A 26,917-nucleotide genomic window follows, 5' to 3' on the forward strand; every position below is an offset into this window, starting at 1 on the left:
ATCAGATTGCAAAGATCATTGTATGGTCTGAAGAAATCCGGACGCATGTAGTATAACCGTCTTAGTGAGTATTTGTTGAAGGAAGACTATACAAATGATGCCATTTGCCCATGTGTTTTTATAAAGAAAACAACATCGGAGTTTGTTGTACTTTTCTTGTATATGTTGACGACATAAATCTTATCGAACTCCGAGAGCTCAAAAAGGCAATTGATTATTTAAAGAAAGAATTTGAGATGAAAGATCTTGGAAAGACAAAATTATGCCTTGGTTTACAAATTGAACATTTGACAAATGGTATCTTTGTCCATTAATCTGCCTATACAGAGAAAGTGTTGAAACTATTTTATATGGATGAAGCACATCCATTAAGTACTCCCATGGTTGTTCGATCACTTGATGTGAATAAAGATCCATTCCGGCCTCAAGAAAATAATGAGGAAACTCTTGATCCTGAAGTACCATATCTTAGTGCAATTGGTGCGCTAATGTATCTTGCCAATAAAACAAGGCCGGATATATCATTTTCAGTTAATGTGTTAGCAAGATATAGTTGTGCTCCTACAAGGAGACACTGGAACGGAATTAAACACATATTGAGGTATCTAAAAGGGACAATCGATTTAGGCTTATTTTATTCTAACCAGAAATATCCGATCTTGTTGTTATGCCGACGCGAGGTATTTATCGACCCACACAAGCTAGATCTCAAACAGGCTATGTGTTTATATGTTGGGGTGCTGTCATATCTTGGCGATCTACAAAGCAGTCTATTGTAGCTACCTCATCAAATCATGCTGAGATAATAGCAATTCATGAAGCAAGCCGAGAAGTTGTGGCTGAGGTCAATGATATATCTCATTCGAGAAAAATGTGGTTTAAAATGTGACAAAATACCCACAATCTTACATGAAGATAATGCAGCATGCATTGCTCAATTGATGGGAGGATTCATCAAAGGAGATAGGACAAAACACATTTCACCAAAATTGTTCTTCGCACACGAGCTCCGAAACAATGGTGATATCAATGTGCAACAGATTCGTTCAAGTGATAATATGGCTGATTTGTTCACTAAGTCTTTACCAACTGCAACTTTCGAGAAGATGATGCACAATATTGGAATGCGTCGTCTCCGAGATATCAAGTAAAGTTTCTATCAGGGGGAGCAAATACGCGCTGTACTCTTTTTCCCTTAACTAAAGTTTTGTCCCAATTGGGTTTTCCTGGTAAGGTTTTTAATAAGGCAAAGACTAATGCGTATTACAAGATGTGTGTACTCTTTTTCCTTCACTAAGAATTTTTCCCACTGGGTTTTTCCTAGTAAGGTTTTAACGAACACACTATCTATGGACATCCAAGGGGGAGTGTTATGAATCCAATGTATTTGGTGGATGTCCATTCAATGAATGTTCTACTTATACATGAATGTAATTGATGTCCTAGTTAAGAAATGTAACTTTTGGGCTGTTCTTTCACCCTATAAAAGAGGCGTTCATCTTTTGATAGAATGTACACACAGAATAAAAGCCTCCTACTTCTCTCTCTCAATTCTTGTGTCAATAGTTTTGGCGCTTTAGTTTATAATTGGTGCATTTCTTTTACAACAACATATTAATTGTCAGATGTTATTTTACATACATTTTGAAATTACATATCCACTCTTGGATTTGTATGATTGTCAAATGAGACGTGGATGTAGTCGGTATTTTTATTGTGGAGTACAAATTTATGTAAAATCCACTAAAATTGCAACAACTAGTAAAGTTTGTCCTCATAATTTTTAGAATATAATCGGTTCAATGCTAATAACCTGAAAGATTGAACTTACAGCTTTTAAATTTTGGAACTGCCTGGAACAATAATGTGAACTAACATTGTGATTCTTTTCCTCTAATGTCTACGCTTCATTGAAATAAGCTCAGTAGAAATCCAAGAGCATAGACAATGACATAGAAAATCTTGGCATGATCACCTCTAATTGCTCAGATAAACACCCCTTCAGGTCAGTGCTACCATTTTTGTTGGAAATTTTTTCCCTAATAACAATAATAATCATACTCATATACACTGGAGTCTGGACACCATTTCAACAATGCAACTCCTCTCTACTTTATTTTTATTCTTCTGATAAGGAAATAACAATAAGCATCACTTGCAGATTCCAAAAAGGATGGCAGTAGACAACACTATTTAATCTGAAATTGAGTTGGCCGGAATACAGCCTTTTGCAACAAACCAAATAATATGTTGCAATATCTTCCCTTTTTCTTTATTCAATATCCTGGGACATTGTATAGACTTGGAGCTTCAATCTGCAATGCTTGTTCTCCCTTCTCTTTTCACTTCTAGTAACTAATTAGCCCCTTGATCTCAAGTAATCTAAACCATACGTGTGACAGTAAGGTAAGATGTATTGGAGCTTTCGACAACTAGGTTTCACCAAAGGTGAAAAATACATTTATTCAGAGAGTAATACCAGCTAATTCCACACACGGAATCAAACTAAAACTTGGTCTTAAGTACCACGGTAAAATTTCAATAAGCAATGCGCTCTCTCTAAACTAGTACTCTTTAGAGGAGAACTGAGTGCTCTACACAGATACGTTCCCGTTGAACTCACATATAAATAGTCTTTCTATCATATATGATACAGAGCTTAGAGGACATAAATTATGGAAAAATGACCAAAAGAACAATGAGGTAAAGTATCTACAGGAGACGCACTTCCAGGACCAACACCTGGTCACTGTAAATGCTATAATAAGGGCTCCTAGTTTTTGAGCTGTTCACCCTTTTCCCATTTCTTTCTTACCAAATATTGCTGGACGGACAGCATTAACCATGGGTAAATAGTGGCTAATTCCTGCTCCGATACTTTCCCATAGCCTTTGGGGCTGCATATGAATGTAAAAAAGTTAGTGGCAAAGCATCTTGGTCATCCAACTGAAATTGTGAAGGCAAAAGGAAACAAAGAGGAAAGAAGCAATATTGATCAGTTGTATGCTCTAATGCAATAGTTGGGGCAGTTGAAACTTGCAAGCAAGACTAGAAATGCAAGTAGATTCGCAGAAACATATACAGTGTTTGAACACATTCATGATTCCATACCAAATTCGTTATTAGCCTGCCCAATTATTAGCATGCAAAAGTGTAGCATTAGCTACGGGGACTTTTAAAGTCAATTGGATCCAAGAGAGGCACTAATCCAGGCTGCTGGGCCTAAGTAACAAACTGTGCCTATTCTTAGAGTCATCCAACCTTGCACATTCCAGTTTCTTTCATGGATAACTGACATATAGACACTCCCCATGATGTAGCCTAAATTGAGCCGCCTTCAAAACTATGCAACATTTTTAGATTTGTATTTTATCTTTTTCTTTTTGGTTTCTCAAATCGACACCCTTACCTCATGCTTCCCATCCTTCACGTGTGCCCTACAAAGCATGTCCACATGATTCCCCTCAGAATCCCAGCCTAGCTTGAACTTCTGTAACTTTTTCAGTGTCAATGAAAGAAATAGGTAATCCTTGAAGAATCCAGATTAACACTACAGCGGAAGGTGTTGCATATATGTAGCATCACTGATGTCAAAAAGAAAGATTGATGCAATATCTTGTCATCAATCATGTTCGTTAACACATCACCATCGAACATCGAAACATGCAAGGATGTGCTTGCTTCATAGTTTCATCTACATCTTATTGACAACCTGCTTCCTTCACAAGGTTTAAGCAATTTGCGCTTACTTAGAAGAAACAAGATAGGTAAACAAATTGGCAGATGCATACAGAAGGTAGTTTCCTTATGCAAGTGATTCTGTTCACCATAAGATTCCTTAAACGGATGGAATATCATATTAATTCAGTTAAAATCCATGATATAAAGCTGCCATGACAAACAATCCAACACCTCAAGTAGTTTCTTCCACATCCTGGTATGAGATATTATTCAGGTCACTTTTCCTTTTTACAGCTTAGCACTTCATTAAGATTCATTGAAATCATCCACAGAAATTGAAATGCTAGAAAACCCAATACTATATCTCTGTGTTTCATCTATATTCTGTTATGTTTCCAAGTTGATATGTTTGGTAAAAGACAATTTTAGTTCAAAAACATGTGAAAAACAGTGGGAAGGGGACCAAGGATGAAAAGGGAAGTCCCTTTTACATTTCAAACAAGTAGATCAAGTGGTCTAGTATTCATGGTAGTTTCAAGAGAAGAGATCCACTAACCCAGACCGATAGCGTCTGAACTTTTCATGATTCTCAGTCTCATACAGGTATCAATGAACATCCTGCAAGATGCCAATTAAAAAATTAAAAGCATGGCCACTATAAAAATTTAATCACACAAAATATATATTTAAATAAGATTCAGTTGCAAAGAGTTTACTATCATAAATATCATATGCCATAAGTGTAATGTGCTAAATCTAAACACAACCTCGAAACAGTTTACATGAATGTGTTGATTAAAAGCTTCCATGCACTAACTATAAGGACAAATTTATGCAGAACTAAAGGAAGTCCCAGAGAGAGATAAAAGAGAATGCAAGAGCTTACTCCCAAGGCACATCACCAACAAGCATCCAGTCCCCATCCTTATCCTCATAAGAGAGTACATACTCAGATCCATGAAGCAAATCCTTCAATTTGCTCTCATTTAACAACTCCTTCCCTACAGCTTCATGAGATCCATATTGATCTAACACAAAATGGAAATAGCTGTAATGAACCATGCAGAAATGTTGAACGTAAAATGTTTCTAATTTGGGTTAACTATTATGTATATTTACTGGTTGAAATATGGAAATAGCTCACCAAGGGAAAAACTGAACATATTTTTGAGAGCAGAAGAGAGCTCCTGGTATGCAGAATAGGTTCTCAGGTCCACTTTCCTCAAATAAGGAGCACCATCCATGCTGACCTTAATGAAAAGGACAGTAGATCCACTTTTTCCATCCAGTTCGTGATTGTTCTTAGAAGTAGAAGCCAGATTATTCTTTCTAAAAGATCGAATTGGTGGCCAACCCACAACCTGTGCCCTGAAATTAGTGAACGATCATAATTATACAGAACATTTCATATAATCAAGTCCACCTCAATTCTTCTTCCTTTTAAGACAGACTTACTTGGTAGCAGCACGGTTTGAAGAACTCTCATTCACAGCACAAGGCCTCTCTTGAACTGCATTTTGTGTTATTGCCTCTTTTTTAGGCGGTTGAGCATCTGATGTCTCCTTTCGAGAACCTACTTTCGCACCTGAACTGGGGATAAATTTTCCCTGCAGACCAGATCAGGAAACTTTCAGTTAAACCCTTCGCTTAAAATAGTCAGTTTCCTCAAGTCAAGACTAAGATTTTCACCTCTGGGAATCCATCCATAGCATCAGAAAACACTCGTTTGTTTCCAGTTAGATCTTTGGCTGGGTGCAAGGGATAAGGCAGCCTCTCGTCAAGCTTTGATGAGCCCAAAGGGCAAGGCTCGGTAATTCTCTCAGGAGACCGTGACCCAGGGAGCCCAAGCCTGAGCTCTGTTGCCTTTAGATTTAATCCACAGCCATTATTGTCATTTGATGTGGAAACGGTAGAGCTATCTACTGAAGAACAATCAGAAAGCTCCATATAGTTTCGCTCTTTAAGTTCCGATTGTTTCTGGCATATGCTTTCTGAGAAGGCCGAAGAAGCCAATAGAGTAACATTACTCTGGCTTTCCTCCTCCCTATCACCATGCAGTGGTGGAGTCATAACTTGAGAATTACACTCCATACTTTTGCATAACACTGCTCATTTAGAAAAATAAGGGGGCGGGGAATGAAAAAGAAAGAAATCATAAGCTTTTGACTGTTGCATGCATATACAAAATATTAAAGCAGACATTATCTACAAGCATAAGCCTTGAAGAATGAACCCTCATATTGGAAATGAGCTCCTTACTTAATTTCTTGTAACTTCTTTATGTTCTTTTTTCTGAAAAACTCTTCTTACTTGATGCATTTAGATACCATGACTGGTATTCAAGTTCAACACTCACTCCATTCTAAAGATGAAACAAATGGAAAAGAGTTTCAAGTTTCATAAACTGATGATATAGAACATATTTTCACAATCAAGTCAACACAAAAGTTCGCTCAAAAACATTTGTAGGTAACCATCTACTTAATATCAACAGCTAACCTGGAACAGAGTGTGGCCAATCTGTTGGAGGCTGGAGCCATTGTACAAAACTTATTAACTTAATTGACATAGTCTACAATCGTAGCGAATAACGGATCTAAATCCTTTTTCTTAACTGTCGTGTCCGAGCCAAAGATAATGGACTAATTTTTTTTATTTTTATTTTTTTAATAACTGTGCTATCTGGGCTGTTGGAAATCTTAAGGAAAATATTTGATCACGAACACTATAGGAATTCTTGAAAGCTTGAGGCATGTCAATTAAGACACTGTCTTTAAAGGATATTTCACCTGGTATAGGTGTATCCCCAAGATTCAACAAGCTCTTCTAGTATAAAACTAGGAGCCAAAATCTAACAAAGATTAACCAAAAGAAAAACTAGAGCAAAAGGTGGAAGAATTTGTATTCATCTCTTCTCACAGTAAAAAGCGATAGACTATATATAAGTAGAGGATCCAGATAAATGGGTATAGAAAGACCTCTTAGTAACGCTCTGGCAGAGGTGGAGCCAGAATTCGAAGCTTATGGGTTTGGGGTTCTAATTCTTTAAAGTTACTGGGTTCTAAATTAATAATTTATACATATTTGACAAAAGATTTAATACAAATATATGGTTCGGACCAAAGTTACTGCGTTCGGCTGAACCCACGCCCGAAGGGTTACTCCGCCCCTGCGTTCTGGTAGACAGCCATAATAATGTTATTCAATTGCACTAATGTAAGAAATTATCAATGCTATGAAAAGAAATTATCAATGCTATGAAAAACTCCAACGGTAAGAAGATTAATGACAATAATGAAGAATCAATGCTAATAATAAGCAAATTGAAGGGTCTGTTACACAAAGTAATATTGGAATTATTGAGAGTATAAAATATAGTAAAGACCCATTAAGAAATATAATGAACCTAGACAAGAATATGAGTACTTCTTTTTGAGATATTTTAATTATTTTTTCAACATGGACCAGCAATATCAATAAACAACTAAACAAGGTACAATAGCAAGTATCAACACTGCAGTAGCTGCATGCAGGATACTGAATATTCTCTTCAAGCAGCTCTTTTTCACACAAGAAATTCCCCAAACTAAAGTAAAAAAGAAGCTATTTAGCAAAACACAGAAAGGAAGACGCCAAAAAAAAAAAAGAAAGAAAGAAATTCCCCATTGCAATGGAAGCACCAAGAACAAAACTTTTACACTATACCCTAAACAATATTTCATAATTGTAGAAAACCCCAGTTTTCTGTTTTCTGTTGATAAGCCATCCTTAAAAAAAAACAAAAAGTGAAAGATTAGGTACCCAAAAGTCTCTTTATCTACAACAACTCTATGCAGCTAAACATATACAGCTGATGCTAATACAAAATGATTGAGACTCTTTTGAAAAGAAAAAAAAAAAGATTCAGAGTCAAATGAAAGAGAAGACATCTTGCTCTAAAAAAAAATGCTACTAATTATTCCATATGAAGAAAAAGAAAGGAAATTAGAGGAACATGCATTGTGGAAGTTAAAGTAGAAGTAAAGTGAAAGAGGAAAGTTTATAGCTAAGTTAAGCAGTTTAAAGGAAGACAAAATGTAGAAACTGAAGCTTGTTAGTATGAAATTTACTTGTAAACTGAAGAAAAAGATGAAGATGATGGAGCTGAGTATTTTCGGTTGCAGAGAGAGAGAAGCAGAACTCCTTTTGATAGAGAGTGGAGTAACAAACTAAAGGTTTTTTTTTTTTTTTTTTTTTTTTTTTGCCTACCATAAGTAAGATATATGAATATTGTCCAATACATTGCTAATCACCATTTATTTTTGTCCTGTTTATGTCAATACTATAAAATGTAGTTACGTTGTACCCTCTTGTTCATTTTTACGTTGTCAGATTTCGTTTCTTCAAAGTCAGATTATATTTGATTTTAACCAACATATTAAAATGTATTTTTTATCATATTAATATAAGGTTTGTGTCGGTGGTGGAGGAGCCACAACCCAACAAAGGAACCCCTTTCACTGAAAAATATTATACTGTATAGACACGTCAATTATTATATTATATATATATATATTATTTCTTCAAAGTTTGAACACCCTTGACAAATATTTTGGCTCCGCCACTCGTTTGCGTATATCCTACCCTCCTCAGACCCACTTGTCGGATTACACTAGGTATGCCGTTGTTGTTGTAGTAATATGAGAAGAATTGCAACTTATAATATTTTTTGTATAGGTTTTAATATCTAAACTTTAAATTTAAAATATTGAATTAATCTAATTCAATTTAGCTTCGAAGAATAGTCAAATTGAGTCTCCAGAAGCGAAACGTGAGAAGTAAAAGTGAACGGAGGAGTATTTCTCAACATGTTTTATCAGGACAAAATTTAATCGGAAGCCACTTCTGTGGTGGCCGAGTTGGTTGGCAGGGGATCTCCCAAATGGAAAATCCCGGATTCGATGCCACCTGCATGCTTTTGTAGGTCGAGCTCGTCGCATGGGGTTTGCCTAGTGCGCTTTACATCTCTTGTTTGGTTTGCGGACTATTACCTTGGAGCGGCGTTTATCCAGAACACACTCAAAGAGTAGCGGCTACAGGTTCCTGTTAAAAAAGAAAAAAAAACATATAGAGGTTATTGGCATAAAACATGGCTAGTTAAAAAGTCACAACTAAAATTTTCATTAATTTATAATAATTTCTAATTGATAACTAAAAATGTAAATCACAATCAAGTAAATGTTAAAAATGATAGTGATAAGCTTGATCAAATGATCCTTTAATTTTAACAAATTGTCTGAGGGTGTGTTTGGTATGACGGAAAATGTTTTTCAAGATTATAGCTTCTTGAAAAATAAGTGATTTTTCTACTCATTTTCATGTGTTTGGTACACAAGTTTGAAAATGTCATTTTAAGAGGATTTGCATATACTCAAAACAAAATAATTATGAAAATTTTGAATTCGATCGCAACTTTTGGCGGTGCGGTTGGAAGGTACGTGGTTGGGGGGGGGGGGGTGGTGTTGCAAAAACCCCAAAAATAAAAATAAAATAAAATAAATAAAAATGAAAAACTTTTTGAAAAAAAAAATGAAAAACTTTTTTGGAGGGTGGTTGGGTCGCGGAGGTTTTTGTGGGGGTGGGGGGGGGGGGGGTAAAATAACAAAAAAAAAAAAATTGGAGGGGTGGGAGAATTTTTTTTTTCATTTTTTATAATTTTTTTTTTATAAAAGTAAACAAAATATATGAAAAAGAAATTGGAGGGAGGGGTGGTGAAGGTATGGTGGGTGAGATGGGGGGGGGTGTGGGGGTTGTGGGGTGGGGCTTGGGGGTGGGTGGAGTGGGGTGGTGGTGGAGGAGGTGGTGTTGTGTTTGTGGGTGTTGAGGGTGGTGGTGGGGGTGGAGCGTGCGGCGTGCGGGTTGGTTTGGGAATGTGCTAGTGTGTTTCTATTAATCCGGAAAGCTTTTTTTCTCAATTTTTTATGGAAAATATTTTTCATAGGAAAATATTTTCTCCTATTTTGAGAAAATATTCTGGATGTGCCTCTAACTAATTGTAATGTATTAGCTAGTGTTTACTGAGTAAGCTATGTCCCTGATTCCAAGATCATAAGTGCTACCAAACAAGAGAAAATAGAAAAACATTTTCGGTCATACCAAACACCTTAGTGTTTGTATCAAAGTGGCCCAATCTTTCAACTAGAATAAAATCATAATTATAGCAATTCTAGTCAACATTTTCCCTCATATTTGTTCAAATTAATTCTATCACATAGTTTGGGCTCCTAGAATGACACTTTTTGGGGCTTTCTATTTGATTGTATCGAAGATCCAATGAATTGAGATTTCCCTACACAAGTCCTGTTGTTATAATTTTTAGAATGCAAAAGGGCTCAAAGGGGAAAAAACTACACAAATTTCTTTTTTCTTTTCCGTTTTAGCCTTTTCTACATCCAGTAAACTAACAAGTGAAGAATAAAGTCGAACTTTTAATTAAAATGAAAACATAAATATATCTCTCAAAATTGCAAAATCATGTGTCCTTATATGTGGGGTTTCAGGATAGCTCCACATGATGTGAGTCCCTCGTTCTACACCATGTGGTAAGTGATCGAAATATATCTATATAAATAATATCCTTTCCATTCTCTTGAAAAATAATAAAAAATGTACTCTAACGTACAAATTTTCGTCTAAAAATGAAAAAAAAATCAGGCAATCTAAATAATTTTCTCTAACAGGTCGACCACTAGAAGTTATTTTTCGAAGAATCAAATAAAGGAGTCCCATGTACAAATAGAATTTGACATGACAAAAGTAAATTCACGTGTGATGAAGATGGATGATGGATATTCAAGAAAATATCAAAAGACTTTGACAGGACAAAACTACCCTTCCCCACCCCCATAGTTAAGTTTCATGTTTCATGTTTCATGTTTCATGTTTTGTCTAATTATAGAGCCATCCAAATCAATTGAAAGAAAAAAAAGCAAACAAGAAAAATTTGAGTTAGAAAAATTACCTAAATTCATGATGGTTGATCCTCCATTGTCCATATTCACTCCCCTCTCCTGTGATAATCTAACAAATGTACTTAGCTTTTGAAGCGTCTCACCTTTTTATTTTTCCATTTAAAAGACCTTTTGCCGCTTGTGAAACTCATTTTTGCCAAAGCGAAGACTATTCCTTTTTAACCGCGAATGATGAAAAAAAATTCAGGTAAAAAAGTTCATAAATTTTGAAAAATTTGAGACAGAAGAGTATGGTGGCGAAAAGAAATGTTGAAACAGTTATGACCGAACTCCGATTTCTCATTGTATCTACCTGAGAATTAGGAGAAAAAACTTATTCAATATGACAATTTGCTTTTACATTTTCTATTACACCGATTTCTCATTTTATCTACCTGAGAATTAGCATAAAAAACTTACTCAATATGATAATTTGCTTTTACATTTTCTATTACATCGGGGATAAGGTCTAGTATTCCCAACCATGTTATGCAATACATTAAGCTCCTCACCAAGATCAACCAGCAAATCAATAGAACATAGAGAAACTTTGTTTGGGGAACCACTGCTGAAAAGAAGAAACTGCACCTTGTGGGTTGGCATATTATCACCAGACCAAAAAAGGAGGAAGGTTTGGGTATCCGAAAAACTGAAGTTAAGAACAAAACCACCCTGACTAGTCTCACCTGGAGACTTCTTAAAAAACCAGACTCCCTTTGGGCTTCTATACTCATAGCAATAAATTGTAGACCCAGCCTTAGTAGACACCACTCTAGGACTTGGAACAATGTACTAAAGGTTACAAACATTGTAGACAAGTTACTCAATGGTTTGCTAACAAAAGAACCACCGTCAGTTTTTGGAATGATAGGTGGATTCCTCATAGCCCTAGCCTAAGAGAGATGATGGTAAGACCTCTAAACAAAAATGAAGAACTTCATAAAGTTTGTGACGTAAGACACAATGGAGTGTGGAAGTTCGAAAACCTCTCTTTTGTTCTCCACAACTCTGTCAAGGACATCATTAACAACACCTACCACTACTATAATTCAAATGAGGATGATTACCACTATTGGAAACTTTCTAGCAATGGCTAGTTTAGGTCAAGCTCGGCCTACTCTTTCCTAGTTACTAAACCACCTGATAGTCCTCAAGCTCATATCATGAACTTCAACTGGATTTGAAAACTAAAAGCCTCTAACAAAATCAAATTCTTCTTCTGGCTCTTAAATCATAATAGGCTTCCCACAGTTGCTTTTCTTCATTCTATTGGCATCAATATTAATCTGTTTGTCCATCCTGTAGTCACCACAAAGAAGACACCAATCATATCTTCTTTGAGTGTTATATAAGCAAACAATTTTGGGCAAGTCTTATCCATCAATGCAATTCACCTGCCATTACCAATTCCTCCTTCACTAACATTGATAGTTGGATCAGTACTTGGAACAAACTGAGAAAAGAAGACTTTGATTATTTCATACATTGGGCTAGCCTAATGTCTTTTTGTTTCTGGGAATTTGGTTGAACAGGAATATTAAACTCTTTAATGGAAAACACGACTATCCCTCCTTCCCAAATATCTACAGTCAAGCACTCAAGCCATAGAGTACACCAAAGTATGCACCCATACCATAACTCCCAATGCTAGAACCATCATCTCCATCAAATGGGAACCCCCAGAACCACACTCCTACAAGCTTAACACAGATGGATCCTGCTAAGGGAATCTGGGGGTGGGAGGGATAGGCTGTGTAATTAGAGACAATAGGTGCAGTTGGGTCCTAGGCTACATGAAAGGACTTCCACACACCACCAATAATTTTACTGAACTAACAACTATTGTGCAGGGACTCAGAATTGCATTGGAACACAGTCTCATGACTCTCAACACAGATTCAACCGAGGTAATAACGAACAATGATTAACGAGGGACACTTGTCTTATAAGTTTATCATTTCATAATGCACGTGCTTAATGAGAGAGCTGGGACATCCGATGCTAAGGCATAGTTATCGAGAGCAGAACAAGGTGGCAGATCTTTTGGCGAAGGAAGGTGGAAAGCAAAGACTTTTTGAAAGGGTAATGATCCTAGCAGTTCATCCAATGTTTGTAACTAGTGTATTTTGGGCCGACATGCTTGGAACTGCGTACGAAAGAAATATTTTGTTATGTAATGCCCAAGTGGGTGGCAACCCTGAACAACTCAACGTCTCAAATGCCATAAACTCTAATGTAGTTTTTGTAGACAGGGGCGGATCTACTTGGGGGTCAGGGTGTTCACCCGAACACCCTCGGCAAAAAATTACAGTGTATATATAGGTAAATTTCCTGTGTTTATATGCATATATTAACTTTTGAACACCCTCGGCAAAAAATGACAGTGTATATTTAGCTTTTTTTTCTTTTCCGAACACCCCGAATGAAAATCCTGGATCCGCCACCGTTTGTAGATATATGTTAAATATACAGTAGTGGCTATTTTACCAACAAAAAAAAAAAAATCTGAATCCGTACTTATTATTTAGGGAATTTTATCTATATTACTAAAATCTAAGATTTGGTGGTCCGAGATATACCATGTGTACTCAATTAAAGTAAGTTATTACTATCTAAAGTAGGTAAATTCGTCTTAAATTTGGAGCAACCTTATAATGGTCGACAAAGAAAAACATGCCTTGCTTTTCAATCCAATAATAATCAAGCAGTCCACTCATTAGTTTCTTACTATCCCATTCATTAATGTTTGCTTAGTAATCACAAGCATGACCAAAGGAAAAGTCCCTACATAAATTGCTGCCAAATGATGTGCGGTCCCACCAGCTTGTTTATCACATATGAAGGGCAGTAAAGGAAATACACCTATCTAGTGTACCCCGTGAATGTAAAATCAAGAATTTTAGCACCAGTTGATTGCACATTACATTTACTTAGCTCCCGTCATAAATTTTGGGAGCATATTTTCAAAAAAAGTCTTTGTTTGGTCATAAAATTTTAACAAATTTTGGAAACAAATCCTCAAATTCCAAATTCTGACTCAAACCTGTTTTGAATCAAAATCTATCAATTGGCCTTTTCGAAATTTTAAAAAATTAGCCGAAACTTTTATATTTTGTAAGAAATCCCCCATCTATTTATGACCTAACTAATCTATATCTACCATGTTTCTCCCATTAATCAAGCATACTTCAAAACCTAAGAGTTATTTGAAGGCTTGAAGCTATCTCCTAAGCAATCACTATGTTTTAATCCCAAAAATTATGTCACTGCTTGTAATGTCAATAACTAATTACTGAGTCACCATATCCGAAGACGTCTCAAAATTGCACAAATTGAAATGCAGAAAACAACAAGATTTAACAAAAAAAAAAAAATACACAAATTGAGATGGATTCAAAAAGAAAATTACAAAATTTGTAAAATAAAAGTATTGAAACCAAATTCAACAACAAATTAAAACACATAAGAATAATTTGGGATTGACAAGTATGTTTGTTTGGTACGGTTGGATATTCTTGATAGTTTTTAGAATTTATGGGTACAAGTCATGTTTCATGTTTTTTTTTTTTTAAAAAAAAAAATTAAAATATGTTTTGAAAAACTATGACCAAACACATTTTCAAAATTTGAAAAACTTCACCCAAAATAAAAAAAAATTTAAAAAAAAAAGAAAATCGGAAATCTATGGCCAAACGCCAGCTTATAAGTTATTTGGTTAATGTATCTGTACGTGGAAATAATTATATAAGAATTATATCTATGGTTGATGATGATAAAAAGATTGTTATACGGTGAATGACAATACAATATTTTATGCAAAAAAGTAAAAAATATATATAAGGATAATATATTAGAAGAGAATTTGGTCTAATTTTTATTTAGGCATTGCTGTTCACCGGTATCAGATAATAGACAAACTTTTGCATAACTTGATGGGTGTTTATATTCCTAAAATCAATTAAATGTTATATTAGTTGATCAATAATGCTAGTCTAATTACAACATTGAAAAACATAGATATTTTTCTATAAGACCTCGAGGCCTAGAAGGATGATTTTGTTCAAAAGTGCAGATATTTCGGGATATTTTGCCAAGGCATTGTGATTTGTGCCCCATACCTCAGAGGCCATAATATCTTCCCTAGGATAGCTGATGATGTACCATAAAAATAATTACCACGGTTAATTTTTGTGTTTGACTGTCGAAAAAAAAAATTACATAAATTGGGAGAAAGAGAGTATTATTTAAAGACTTAACACTCTTTTCTTTGTCCATAATGTTTTCCAATATTTTAAAATACTCTATTTTAAAAATAATGAAGTATAAATTACAAATATTTTATCTTTTAAGCAACCAAATTTTACTAAAAAAATGAGCAGGGCAAGGAATTAAGATATCACGGGAACAAAAAAAAAAAAAAAAAAGTAATTAATATATCTATGTCGATGTATCTTGATTACATCCCCACAACCAAAGGAGCACATTTGGTTACAAGATTCATTCTTATTTAGAACAAGAAGAACTTCCAATTTGTAAAAGTTTATAAACGAGAGATACACAAAGTCAGTCGAATTTACTAGTTACTTTTCCTAGTCAATAAATTTAATTTATACATTGAGTATGTTTAGTTTATGCGATTGAGTGGATGACTATTTCGATATTTAGCATGAAGAAGAATATGATTCTCTTATATTCTTCTTTATACTAATCAAGGCTTAGGGATGGCCAAACTGGTCCACCTATGCTGATAATTTGAAAGCTCAACTTGGGAAATTAATCATGGCTAAGATGAAATTTTTCAGGATTTGGTAGTTTGGACCAACCTTTCAAATGTCCCACATAGACCCCTTTAATTCTGTTGTCACAGGAGTATGTCTTTTGAGGTTTCATTACATTTTCTCCATTATATTACTAACATGTGATTCTTGCTTTTAAAACGTAAAAAGAAAACAAATGATTGAATCAATTCAATAATGCTATTTTATACTACGTACCATGGTTTTAACTTAATTTTGTCGACGCTCTCCTAATGCACAATAATGAATAATCACCTATTACCAATGTGAAATAGTCCAAAATACTAATTTGGGTATTAGCTAGCACATGTGAGAAGTGTACATTCGTTTGGAGCTAATGGGGCTCTAGAATTGGAGATTAATTTGGAACGACACCTTTAATTTGGACTCATTAAATTAAATACAATAGATTATCACAAGAGTTTGTGTTAGTGACAAAGTCGATATTTTCACTAAGTGAATTCAAAATATGAAGAAATAAAACACATGAAAAAGTCAACGATATTCAACTCTTATATATAAGGTTACGCATAGATAGTATTCAACTCTCCTCCTTTTTTATTTTATTTTTTGATATAATTCCTACGTCGAGCGAAAAAGGTATAAAAATACGCGGTATAAACCAAAAGGGGCGGCCAAAAATTTACATACCAAAAGGGTATAACGTGGATCAAATTACGTTATACCCCAATTTTTTTTTGTCGGACCATTGAAGCCGTAAAAAAAAAAAAAACAATTTTTTAATAAAACGTGAATCCCTCCACGTTTTACAAATTATATTTGTAAAACGTGGAGGGATCCACGTTTGCAAATTATACATAATTTGTAAAACGTGGAGGGATCCACGTTTTACAAACATAATTTGTAAAACGTGGATCCCTCCACGTTTTACAAACATAACTTTTTTCCGCACGGTTTAGGGTTTAATTTGTAAGACGTTGCCTCTATTTAAATCATATTCGGCTATGTTTTTAATAAAAAAAAATTATTGATTTTTTTAATTTTTAAAGCATATAGTTAATTTTAGTGAATAACTCAAATAAATATTTTAATACATGCAATAATTAAATATGTGTTATATATGCGAACAGAAATAAAAAATAAAATATAAGTTAAATAAACGTCACACATTAACTTATTAATAAATGTTAAATTACATGATAACTATTAAACGGCACAAGACATGTTTTATTTTTTAAGATTTTGATTTAAACGTGTTATTTTTTAATCAAGACATAACTTTATTTTGAATATAAATCTAAGTCTAAAAAATATAAGGTGAAAAACTAGTTGTAAAGTGGTCAAACTTTAGATGGTCATAACTTTGCGCTCGGACATCCGTTTTACGCGTTTTTTTTTTTTGAACTTGCGTATTTTTTCGAGATCTATGCGGACAAACCGCCGCTCGGCGGTTTGGCCGAGCCGATTTTTAAAAAAACACCTTTTATCCCATTCAATTTCAATTTTTCCCCAAATTGGCCTGAAATTTTCAGTTTTAGTTACTTATAAGATGATGATATGCAATAGATTTCAATGTAAAAATCACGGGGTAATGTAGCTGTGAATGTCAATTTCACTTACATGATTTTAATTTTTTGAAAATAAAGGCGACTAATTTTCTCGACATATAAAGTTGACTAAAATAACCTTACGAGTCAAACACTAAGTTTTTTCAAACAAATTTAATTATTGAAATTAACTATATGCTTTAAAAATGGAAAAAATCAATAATTTTTTTTTATTAAAAAATAAACGCGTAAAACGGATGTCCGAGCGCAAAATTATGACCATCTAAAGTTTGACCACTTTACAACTAGTTTTTCACCTTATATTTTTTAGACTTAGATTTATATTCAAAATAAAGTTATGTCTTGATTAAAAAATAACACGTTTAAATCAAAATCTTAAAAAATAAAACATGTCTTGTGCCATTTAATAGTTATCATGTAATTTAACATTTATTAATAAGTTAATGTGTGACGTTTATTTAACTTATATTTTATTTTTTATTTCGTATCGCATATATAACACATATTTAATTATTGCATGTATTAAAATATTTATTTGAGTTATTCACTAAAATTAACTATATGCTTTAAAAATTAAAAAAATCAATAATTTTTTTTTATTAAAAACATAGCCGAATATGATTTAAATAGAGGCAACGTCTTACAAATTAAACCCTAAACCGTGCGGGAAAAAAGTTATGTTTGTAAAACGTGGAGGGATCCACGTTTTACAAATTATGTTTGCAAAACGTGGATCCCTCCACGTTTTACAAATATAATTTGTAAAACGTGGAGGGATTCACGTTTTATTAAAAAATTGTTTTTTTTTTTTACGGCTTCAATGGTCTGACAATTAAAAAAAAAAATTGGGGTATAACGTGGGCTGATCCACGTTATACCCCTTTTGGTATGTAAATTTTTGGCCGCCCCCCCCTTTTGGTTTATCTTTTGTGTATTTTTATACCCTTTTGGCTCCGAACCCTAATTCCTCTAGACTAACATAATTATCAATTTACACATTGATATAATTCCCAAATTCTACCAAATTGATATAATTTCCAATCTCAAAATTTGATTTTACATGCTTGGTTTTGAGTTGGAATTTGATCATTCATCGGATTACATTGTTTTGACCCATTTTTGCTCCATATTTTGACGTGTTATTATTAGAGTTCGATCCAATGGGTCAAGTCAATAACAAATCATAACATAACTTGTTAAAAATTGGGTAAATTAGACGAATTATAAATAAATGAGTTGGTTTTGCCACCTCTATAAAAGTCAGTCGGCTAGTCATCTAAAGACAAATTATGAATATCTTGACTTTACAAATGAAGCCCAAATGTTAAGCCATAATATAGAAGTATATGAAGCATTGAACAGTGTGTGAGCTAAAATAATGAACAAAAAGGCTATTCTAAAATCTAAATAAAGATTTCTCTGTTTCTAATTAAAATATGAGGAGAATATCATCCAATTAAATAACACAATGAGAGAGCAACTTTAAAATTATTTTACTTCAAGCATTTATAGCTATACAAACATTTCTGACTTGATTTAGATCACAAGTTTCAAAAGTCTTTCTTTCTTAAACTCTACACTGATCAACATGAGGTCACATGAAATGAAATGAAGGAAATACATATTAATATGAGAATATAAATCACTTAATCACGATTAATTTTAAAAAAATTATATACATATACAACACATATTTTACATTAATTAATTTAATGTAAACGCCAAGCTAATGCAGGTAAGCATTTTCCATCTTTACCTTGCCCGAAAAACCTTATATAAGACATAAAAGGGTCCACAATCCAAATATAAGTATGAATATTAAAGACAAGAAATAAACAAATTAACATAATATATTTCATTTGGTTCTGAAGCTATTACATAAAAATATATACTATATATTTAGTCTATACAAGTGTTTCAAGTTGGAGAGTGCACTGATAGGGAGCGAGCAAAGCCACAAACTTTGGAATATCATCTCCCGGCATCAATATAGTCAAGCTCTCACCAATCTTCTGCTCCTTCACCTAAAACAAAACCCCATGTATGAGAAATTGTATCGGCAATGACAAATTCAGAATTTAAACATCGTCAAATTTAGATTAAAAATAAATTAAGTTTGAAATATATATTTAACTCTACCTTATTAGCTATATATATAGTTCGATTCAAAAGTCGTGTTTGTTGACCCCGACCCCTATACTACTTGTTACAACTCCCCATGTCCCCCTCTTGGGATAATTAAGTCGCCAAAGATGCTCTAAAAAAGGCATGATTCATATATATAGTTTTTACTTTTTTTCATGTACCATTATGAGACTTTATTCGTATAGTCAATAATTCACCGAGATTCATGGGCTAACCCAAAGATTCATATTGTGCCACCTATATTACCCGAATATTTAACATCATCAAAACCCATAGATTTCTTTTGTGTATATGTCTCTGAGCTACGGGTAAAACTGCAGTAATAAATCGGCCAGCGCAGATGGTCAATGACAGTAAGTCAAGCCCCATGTCATCACTCAGTACAAAGATACTCTTAACATAATGTGATATTGATTAATTTTGACCCAAGCCCATAAGGTTTTCCAAAAGCCCTCATGCCATTAGTGTTTACTACAGCTTGTATAGGGCAATTCACAAGATTGCCCTTCTTTTGGGGTGGTCTTTATTTGTTGCCCCTCAAATTCCTGGTCTTTAATTTTTGCCCTTCGCGGTTGTGACCCTGAGCTTCGCGTAGAAATCATGAGGTTTTGGGTTCGAACCCCCGCTCATATTTTCGCAAGGCAAGGCTTGGGCGCGGCCGGCATACACTTCTTAAGGAATAACTAAAGTTATACCAGACCCGGCATAACTATAACTTCCGTCCTATAAGGAAAAGTTTATACCTTAAGGAAAAGTTCCGCCTTAAGGGCATACTTTTAATTATACCTTAACTAAAAGTCTGCCCCATAAGGCATAACTAAAAGCATGCCCCATAAGGCAGAACTTTTTCTTAAGCCATAACTAAAAATTTGCCTTATATGGAAAAGTCTATGTCTTAAGGAAAAATTCTGCCTTATGGGGCATACTTTTAGCCATGACTTAACTAAAAGTCTGTCCCATAAGGTATACTAAACTATGCCTTAAGGAAAAGTTCTGCCTTATGGGACAGACTTTTAGTTATGCTTTAACTAAAAGTCTGCCCTATAAGGCATAAGTATGCCGGGTCCGGCATACCTTTAGTTATTCCTTAAGAGGTGTATGCCGAATCCGGCATACACGCGCCCAGGCCTTGCATTGCGAAAATATTTTTTTATTTTATGCCTGAGCGGGGGTTCGAACCCAGAACCTCAGTATTCGTCCACATTTTCAAGCGAAAGACAAAACTTAAAGACCACACATATGAGGGGCAACATTTAAAGACCACCCCAAAAGAAGGACGATCCACGCAAATTTTTTTACCTACTCCTAATTCTTTTCTTTACGGCCACCATTAAGAATATTACTACACATTACATATACTAATATTTTTTCCCAGATACCAATATGGTACATTATTCGTGCATCACACGCCCCAAAGGATTAAACAAAAAAAAATAAAAAATAAAGAGGATGTATTAACAATACCTGGATAGTTTTAGAATTGGCTGAAACTATTGATCCATCAAATGAGGATTGATCATCTTCATCAAGATGATCATCATGAGAAGAAGTTGAAGAACAAAGAAGGGATCGAAGCTTATTCCAATGGTAGAAACAAGAAAATAAGCCAGTCATACAAACAAGTACTAGGACAAGAAGAGCTAGACCTAAAGGAAAAGCTATATTAGGCCGTGAAGAAGAAGAAGAAGATTCTGAATTATTCAACATTGAGCTAGCTAGCAACTAACTTTTATAAGGATATACAAATCTAATTTGCATATTTAATGGTGGAGATTATTAAAGGATACCATTTGAAGAAAGATATATAAAATTGCAAAGTTGAGTTGTTTCCACTACCATATATGGAGTAGTGGGAAATTAAAGGACGAGGAAATGGAAAGTACATGAAACCGTACAGTATAATCTGTCGTTTGAGATGTATATATGATGAAGCACTACTTTTTTTAATTAATTAAATAAATCAAAAGTAAACGTAGTAGGGGTTAGGTAAGCACCCAAGCTAAATATAAAATAAATTAATTAGTAAACCAAGGAAATCAGAGGATATAAATTTTTGCTTCCAAAATATGGTGAAAAATGATAAGTTAAAATTTATTCTTACGTGTGATTTGATTACAAGATGCTTGCCTATAATGGGAGGCTTATATATGTTGGGTTTCTAGTGAGGATGGGATTCGAATTCATGATCTTTGAGTTGTGCTGCAAATGAGAATGCACTTCAACATATCAATTGGCACGGTCTCATGAGGTTCACCTATTCATTGGCTATAAATACAAACACCTTGCCTAGGATATTTTCATCGATTTTAATTCTTATTTTCTTCTATTTTCTGCATTTATTTGCAAATGGAAGTGTGATTTATTCCCTTTTTTGCATTCGAAGTATCTTGGAATTTGAAGTGCTACTATTCCAACAAGGTGACTCTGTTCTATCCAAGGAGAAAATTACTCAATATCTCAAATACCGTGAGGAAATTAAATTAAATTCCTTAAAAAAATAAAATGAATTTTGTGGGCTCGAAATATTTTTTGTTTCGAACACAATGACAAAAAACTTCCTCCCTTCCATCTTGTATACAAAGAGCTTCACAAAAAGGTAATATACACGTAGTTAACAGAACTTTATAAGACACAACACTATCTATTGTTGGCATTATTAATAACAAAATGAATCTTTGTTGGTCTTAGCCTGAAAATTGGGATGTTATCTTGATTAATTTTCAATATTAATTTTATTGTCATAAAGAGGTAGCTTCCTCAAATATAACGCGATCTTTCATTTTTCCCTCAGATTGGCTAGTTGCAAAAAGCATACTGCCCTCTGCCCCTCTCTATAGGTATTGGCAAAAATAAAATAAAATTATCACTATTTAAACGTTTACCAAAATGATCAACGACATTTTTGACCTGCCAAGGTGCCCTTATTTTATTGTTAATTATATTAAGTCCGTTATCAATTGGGAACCATTTTCTACTATCACACAATTGAAAAAAAAAAAAAAAACTCCCAAAAGTACGCAATTTCGTTCCCCGTAACAATATGAAGAAATATAAAATTGTAGATTAGAATTGTTTCCACTACCATATGGAGTAGTGGGAAATTAAAGGGATAGAGGAAAATGAAAAGTACATGAAACCGTACCATTATCTGTTGTTTAATTAAGATGATATGATGGCACACCAACTTTTGAGAAGAATAAATTTGTGTAATGGAAAAATCACTAGTTCTTTCATTGGGTCTAAAAATGTGAAATCATTAGCCACTGATCAATAAATAATTTATTCAGGTCAAACATGAAAAACTTACCCACATTTATATCAAACTAATAGATGCGTGTGATATGTATTGCATATGAATTTTTCTCACTTAACTATTGTGTTTGCACATGACTTTTTTTTCTCATTTATACTAAATCAACAGATGCATAAAAGTGAATGCACTCTTTATGCCACGTGTTATTTGAAGGTAATATTGATTCAAGTTTAAACACGCATAAGAATGTAACCCTTGCAAATTACATGTGTGTAACATTTCAATTGCCAGACGAAACTGCACTTTCTTTTGTGAAATTTGGCTAACATTATCTCAACATCATCAAAGACCCAAATCAAATTATAAAACAAAAAAAGTCGAATCAGCAAACCATCTTTAAGTGGACTATACATGAGCAATATAGATTGTCTGCTAGTCGTAGCTGTAAAAAAGAATACTCATAATAAATACACTTTTTTTTAGGTTTTTAAAAAACAAATGATATTTTTTCTATAATTTGAAACAATTTCATTTTATCCACACAAATAAAATTATTTTACACCACAAATTTCATAATACTTTCTTTCATTCTTAAAGTTTACCCGTAGTCAAACAAAGCCACCTAAAATGGGACGAAAGAATTGCATATTAATTAACCATGATTAACTTTTAAAACTTTATATAATACATTATATGTATTGCATTACATGATTTGGTACAAATATCGAGCTAAAGTAAGTCTTTTCCATTTTTACCTTGCCTTATAACCTTATCCAGATATAGATCATACATCAAAGAGAAGAAATTAAGCCATTAAAGGGTCCACAATCCAATACAACGTTAAATTGGATTTTAAAGCCAAGAAGTAAACAAATTGTCTATTTTTTGGTAAGATTTATACTTAAATTCTGTGCTGCTTATAAGCTATATATACACATATTTCATTTGATTCTGAAGCTATCAATTACATGAAAATCTGTACTACAGTCTATACTAGAGCATTGAGTTGGAGTGTACACCCACGAGGAGTAGGCAAAGCCACAAACTTTGGAACATCATCTCCCGGCATCAATATTATTGTCAAGCTCTCCCCATTTTTCTGCTCCTTCCCCTAAAATAAACCAAGTTCAAGGTAATTAAGACTACTGATAATTTAAGAGGGATCCGGAAGAAAACACGCCAAGTTTAGGAGGGTTTTTAGAAGCTATGTTTCCCGAAGCCCGACTCCTATACTACTTCTTAATGGATCTCCCTGTCCCTTGTCATCACCCATAAACCACGTTGGAATAAATAATCCAAAGATATTCTAATATGGTATATACATATGGCATCAATGTTTTGTAACTAGAATTTAAAACTATCACACAAGCCAGAAATATTTCTTTTTAACATGTATATATACATAGTTTTCCCCATTTTTTTGGGTCATTGACACTTTTGTCCCTCTTTTGTGTTGGTCATTAACTTTTGTCCCTCGTAACATACAACTTTTTCGCGAGACATAAATTTATATTTTCGCATCATAATATCTCATTACGTATGCCTCAAGTTATGTCCTTAAATAACTTATGCACCAGCACTAGGCATAAGATTGATCGCCAAAGGGCCAAAAATTAAAGATCAGCCTTTGAAGGATAATTTGTGCAATTTGTTCCATCTTTTTCTTAAAGTCTCACATTATTAATAGTATAGTCATACCATTTATATGTAACTTTTTTTTTTCCAGCTAACTATGTTCACACACCTAACAATTTCTTCTCAAACTTATAAGTTTCGCATGCTACCACCAAGATTCATGGGTTAATTTATTAATTCATCGTGTGCCACCCATATCATCAGGTATTTTTATGGCCACAAAAGCCCATAGGTTTCTTTTGTGTATTCAACAAGCTATGGGAAAAGTAGTACTCGCAATTTATGTGGTACAATTTGGATCTCGAGAGTAAAACAGTTTAATTTTGATCATGAATTCGGACATAGAACTATTAGATTTTTTGAAATAAATTTATATATTTGGAAACTAAGTAAAAAGTACTTAAGTTGCAATAATTTACAATTCAAAATATTTAAAAGATATGTGAAAAAATTACGGTAAAAAAAAAAAAACTTGTTCGAATCTCAAATTTCAAAACGTTCCACATAAACTGGGACCGAGTGAGTACTAGTAATAAACAGGCTTATAGACGGGCAAAGGGATCAAGTTGGGTCCCGTGACATCACTCTGTCATCATACTCAGTCTCATATTGCTGAACTATTGACTTTAATATCAGTTATTAGGTTACGACACTTCATCCGTTTTGAACTAATTAAGCCTGCAGGAATTTCTCAATAGGCCTTTGTACCATTAAAGGTATGCCTAATTATACATAGCTTCCTTTTTTTTTTTCTTTTTTTTTTTTTTCCTTGTTCACACCACAACAACCCCCATGGGATTACAAATTAATAAAAACAAGAAAATGAAGAGGAAGCAATAAATAGTACCTGAATAGATTTAGAACTAGCTGAAACATTTGATCCATCTGATGAGGATTGATCATCATGAGCAGAAGTTGAATAGCAAAGAAAGGATCGAAGCTTATCCCAATGGTAACAACATGAAAATATACCAATCATACAAACAAGGACAAGAACAAGAAGGGCTAAGCCTAGAGGAAAAGATAAATTAGGCCGTGAAGAAGATGACATTCAGCTAGGTAGCAACTAAATTCTACAAGGATATACAAATCTATTTTGGAGAATTGTGGGGATTATTGTTAAAGGATTCCATATAAATAAAGATAAATTTATAAAGTACACTTGTTCCCACTACTATATGGATGGAGCTAGTGTGAATTAAAGGACTATAGAGGAAAATATTGAGAAGTACATGAAACCGTACCATTAATGTGTGGTTAGAGATGATGTGATGGGGCACTAAACGTTGAGACGTTTAATTTGTTGGAAGGAATATATTGGTTCTACTATAAAGTCCAATTACAAAAAGGAACCATCGTTGAACCTTCGTTCTATAAGGTCCAATTCCTAGCCACTCACCAATAATTAATGTAATCACAGGTGAAACATTAAAAACTTACTCACATTTACTGATCTACTCCCTTCGGATCTAATAAGTGTTCAATTAGCCTTTTTATTTTTAAAATAAGTGTCTACTTACATAACCAAGAGGGAATTGATTATTTTTTTTACAGATTACCCTTATTTAGATGAGTGTTTTTTTATGTAATCGAGAAATTATATTAATTAAGGAGTATTCAATTAAGAACAAGTTTAGTCAAAATACTTATTTGGAACCAAAGGGAGTATTGTATTTGCATATGAATTTTGTATCATTTACATCAAATCAATAGAACATGAACGTTAATGCACTCTTTCTACCATGAGGCATTTGAAGGTGATTTTAATTCCAGTTTAAACAAGCACTTTAAGAGTGTGCAAAGTGCATGTGCAACTTTTTATTCGATAATGACAATCACTTTCTTTCGTGATAATTTGGTTAACATAATCTCAACATCAGCAGGAGACCCAAATCAAATTATAAAACCAAAAAAAGTAGAATCAGCAAACCATATCACCTTTATAGTGGTGCAAACCATATCACCTTTATAGTGGAGTGTGGACTATATACACAAGTAGTATAGGTTGTCTCCTAGTCGTCACTGCAAAAATGAATAAGCAAAACAAAGTGCGATAAACATAAAACGTTCTTAAATGAGACGTGCAGGAAAAAAGGTCAATTAATGAGATGCCTTCTTCTTAGTGCACTTTTAAATCTATAAGTAACTTCAAACTTTTAATTTGCTTAATTAGGTAATTGTCCTTTCTGGGCACATGAATAATTCTACTCTCCTAGGCCCCAGCTAGCTAATCCACTTTCGAATTATACCCTTTTTCGTATCTCATTTTCCGACATGACATAAGAATTAATACAATGAAGAGAATATACCACATCGATGACATATGCGAATTTTGGGCTTATTATAAGACTTGGACAATGCTCATTATAAGACTTGGACAATCTTTCTCCTTTTGAGCTATCTTTTTGGGGTGTGAGTTAGTCCAATGCCTAATTTGACATAAAACAATATCGTAACATTATGGATTTAAAATTTAAAATTGTGAACCAATTGCAAGAAAATAGAATAACATGCTCAGAAGTTCATCTGCTTTTCTTGATGCAGCTCGTAAACCTTTGATTAAAGGCTATATTTACTCGCCTGATGCATAGTTCTCCTCTTAAGAAATTATACTGCAACAATCATGAACGTTATATCTATTAATTCGAGGTATACAATCGCAAAATATGGGGTTAAGTTATACAACGTGTGAATGTCCCCAAAAGGTATATAACGTAATATTTTTAAAATAGACATTTTAACGTAATTTTTTGACAACCTAAGCACAGAGTCCGCAACTTAAATGACTCAAAAAATGGTCGGAGGTATCAAAATACCCTATTAAGAAAAAGACATAAATACCCTTTGCGCACTAATTTAGTGCGCAATAGAGGTATACCAAACGACCCA

General features: G+C 33.7%; 2 protein-coding genes across 8 annotated transcripts; both read right to left on the bottom strand.

Annotated features, from left to right (window-relative positions):
• Window positions 1–1,690: 1,690 nt before the first annotated feature.
• LOC132040254 (auxin-responsive protein IAA9-like) lies at window positions 1,691–7,896 on the bottom strand. Of its 5 annotated transcripts, XR_009410646.1 has the most exons (8): window positions 7,791–7,896; window positions 5,371–5,786; window positions 5,137–5,288; window positions 4,826–5,049; window positions 4,568–4,709; window positions 4,238–4,299; window positions 3,410–3,490; window positions 2,771–2,897 (listed from the first exon to the last, which is right to left on the bottom strand). XR_009410646.1 is itself a non-coding variant. In XM_059430882.1 (7 exons), coding segments are annotated over exons 1-7 (1,035 nt in total). In that variant the 5' UTR covers window positions 7,792–7,896; the 3' UTR covers window positions 1,691–2,859. The 5 variants fall into 5 exon arrangements, 4 of the variants coding, with proteins under 4 accessions (XP_059286865.1, XP_059286863.1, XP_059286864.1 ...); XM_059430882.1 differs by lacking the exon at window positions 3,410–3,490 and having other exon boundaries at window positions 1,691–2,897; XM_059430883.1 differs by having other exon boundaries at window positions 2,762–3,490.
• Window positions 7,897–18,655: 10,759 nt separating this feature from the next.
• On the bottom strand, window positions 18,656–25,317 carry LOC132040533 (uncharacterized protein At5g65660-like). Of its 3 annotated transcripts, XR_009410704.1 has the most exons (3): window positions 24,876–25,317; window positions 20,605–23,504; window positions 18,656–19,013 (listed from the first exon to the last, which is right to left on the bottom strand). XR_009410704.1 is itself a non-coding variant. In XM_059431187.1 (2 exons), the coding sequence occupies exons 1-2, from the start codon at window positions 25,077–25,079 to the stop codon at window positions 18,900–18,902; spliced, it is 318 nt and encodes a 105-aa protein (XP_059287170.1). In that variant the 5' UTR covers window positions 25,080–25,309; the 3' UTR covers window positions 18,656–18,899. The 3 variants fall into 3 exon arrangements, 2 of the variants coding, with proteins under 2 accessions (XP_059287170.1, XP_059287169.1); XM_059431187.1 differs by lacking the exon at window positions 20,605–23,504 and having other exon boundaries at window positions 24,876–25,309; XM_059431186.1 differs by lacking the exon at window positions 18,656–19,013 and having other exon boundaries at window positions 23,213–23,504; window positions 24,876–25,280.
• Between the last annotated feature and the right edge of the window lie 1,600 nt (window positions 25,318–26,917).

The sequence above is a fragment of the Lycium ferocissimum genome, chromosome 12 (genome assembly GCF_029784015.1).
Source record: "Lycium ferocissimum isolate CSIRO_LF1 chromosome 12, AGI_CSIRO_Lferr_CH_V1, whole genome shotgun sequence".
Taxonomy (NCBI): Eukaryota; Viridiplantae; Streptophyta; class Magnoliopsida; order Solanales; family Solanaceae; genus Lycium; species Lycium ferocissimum.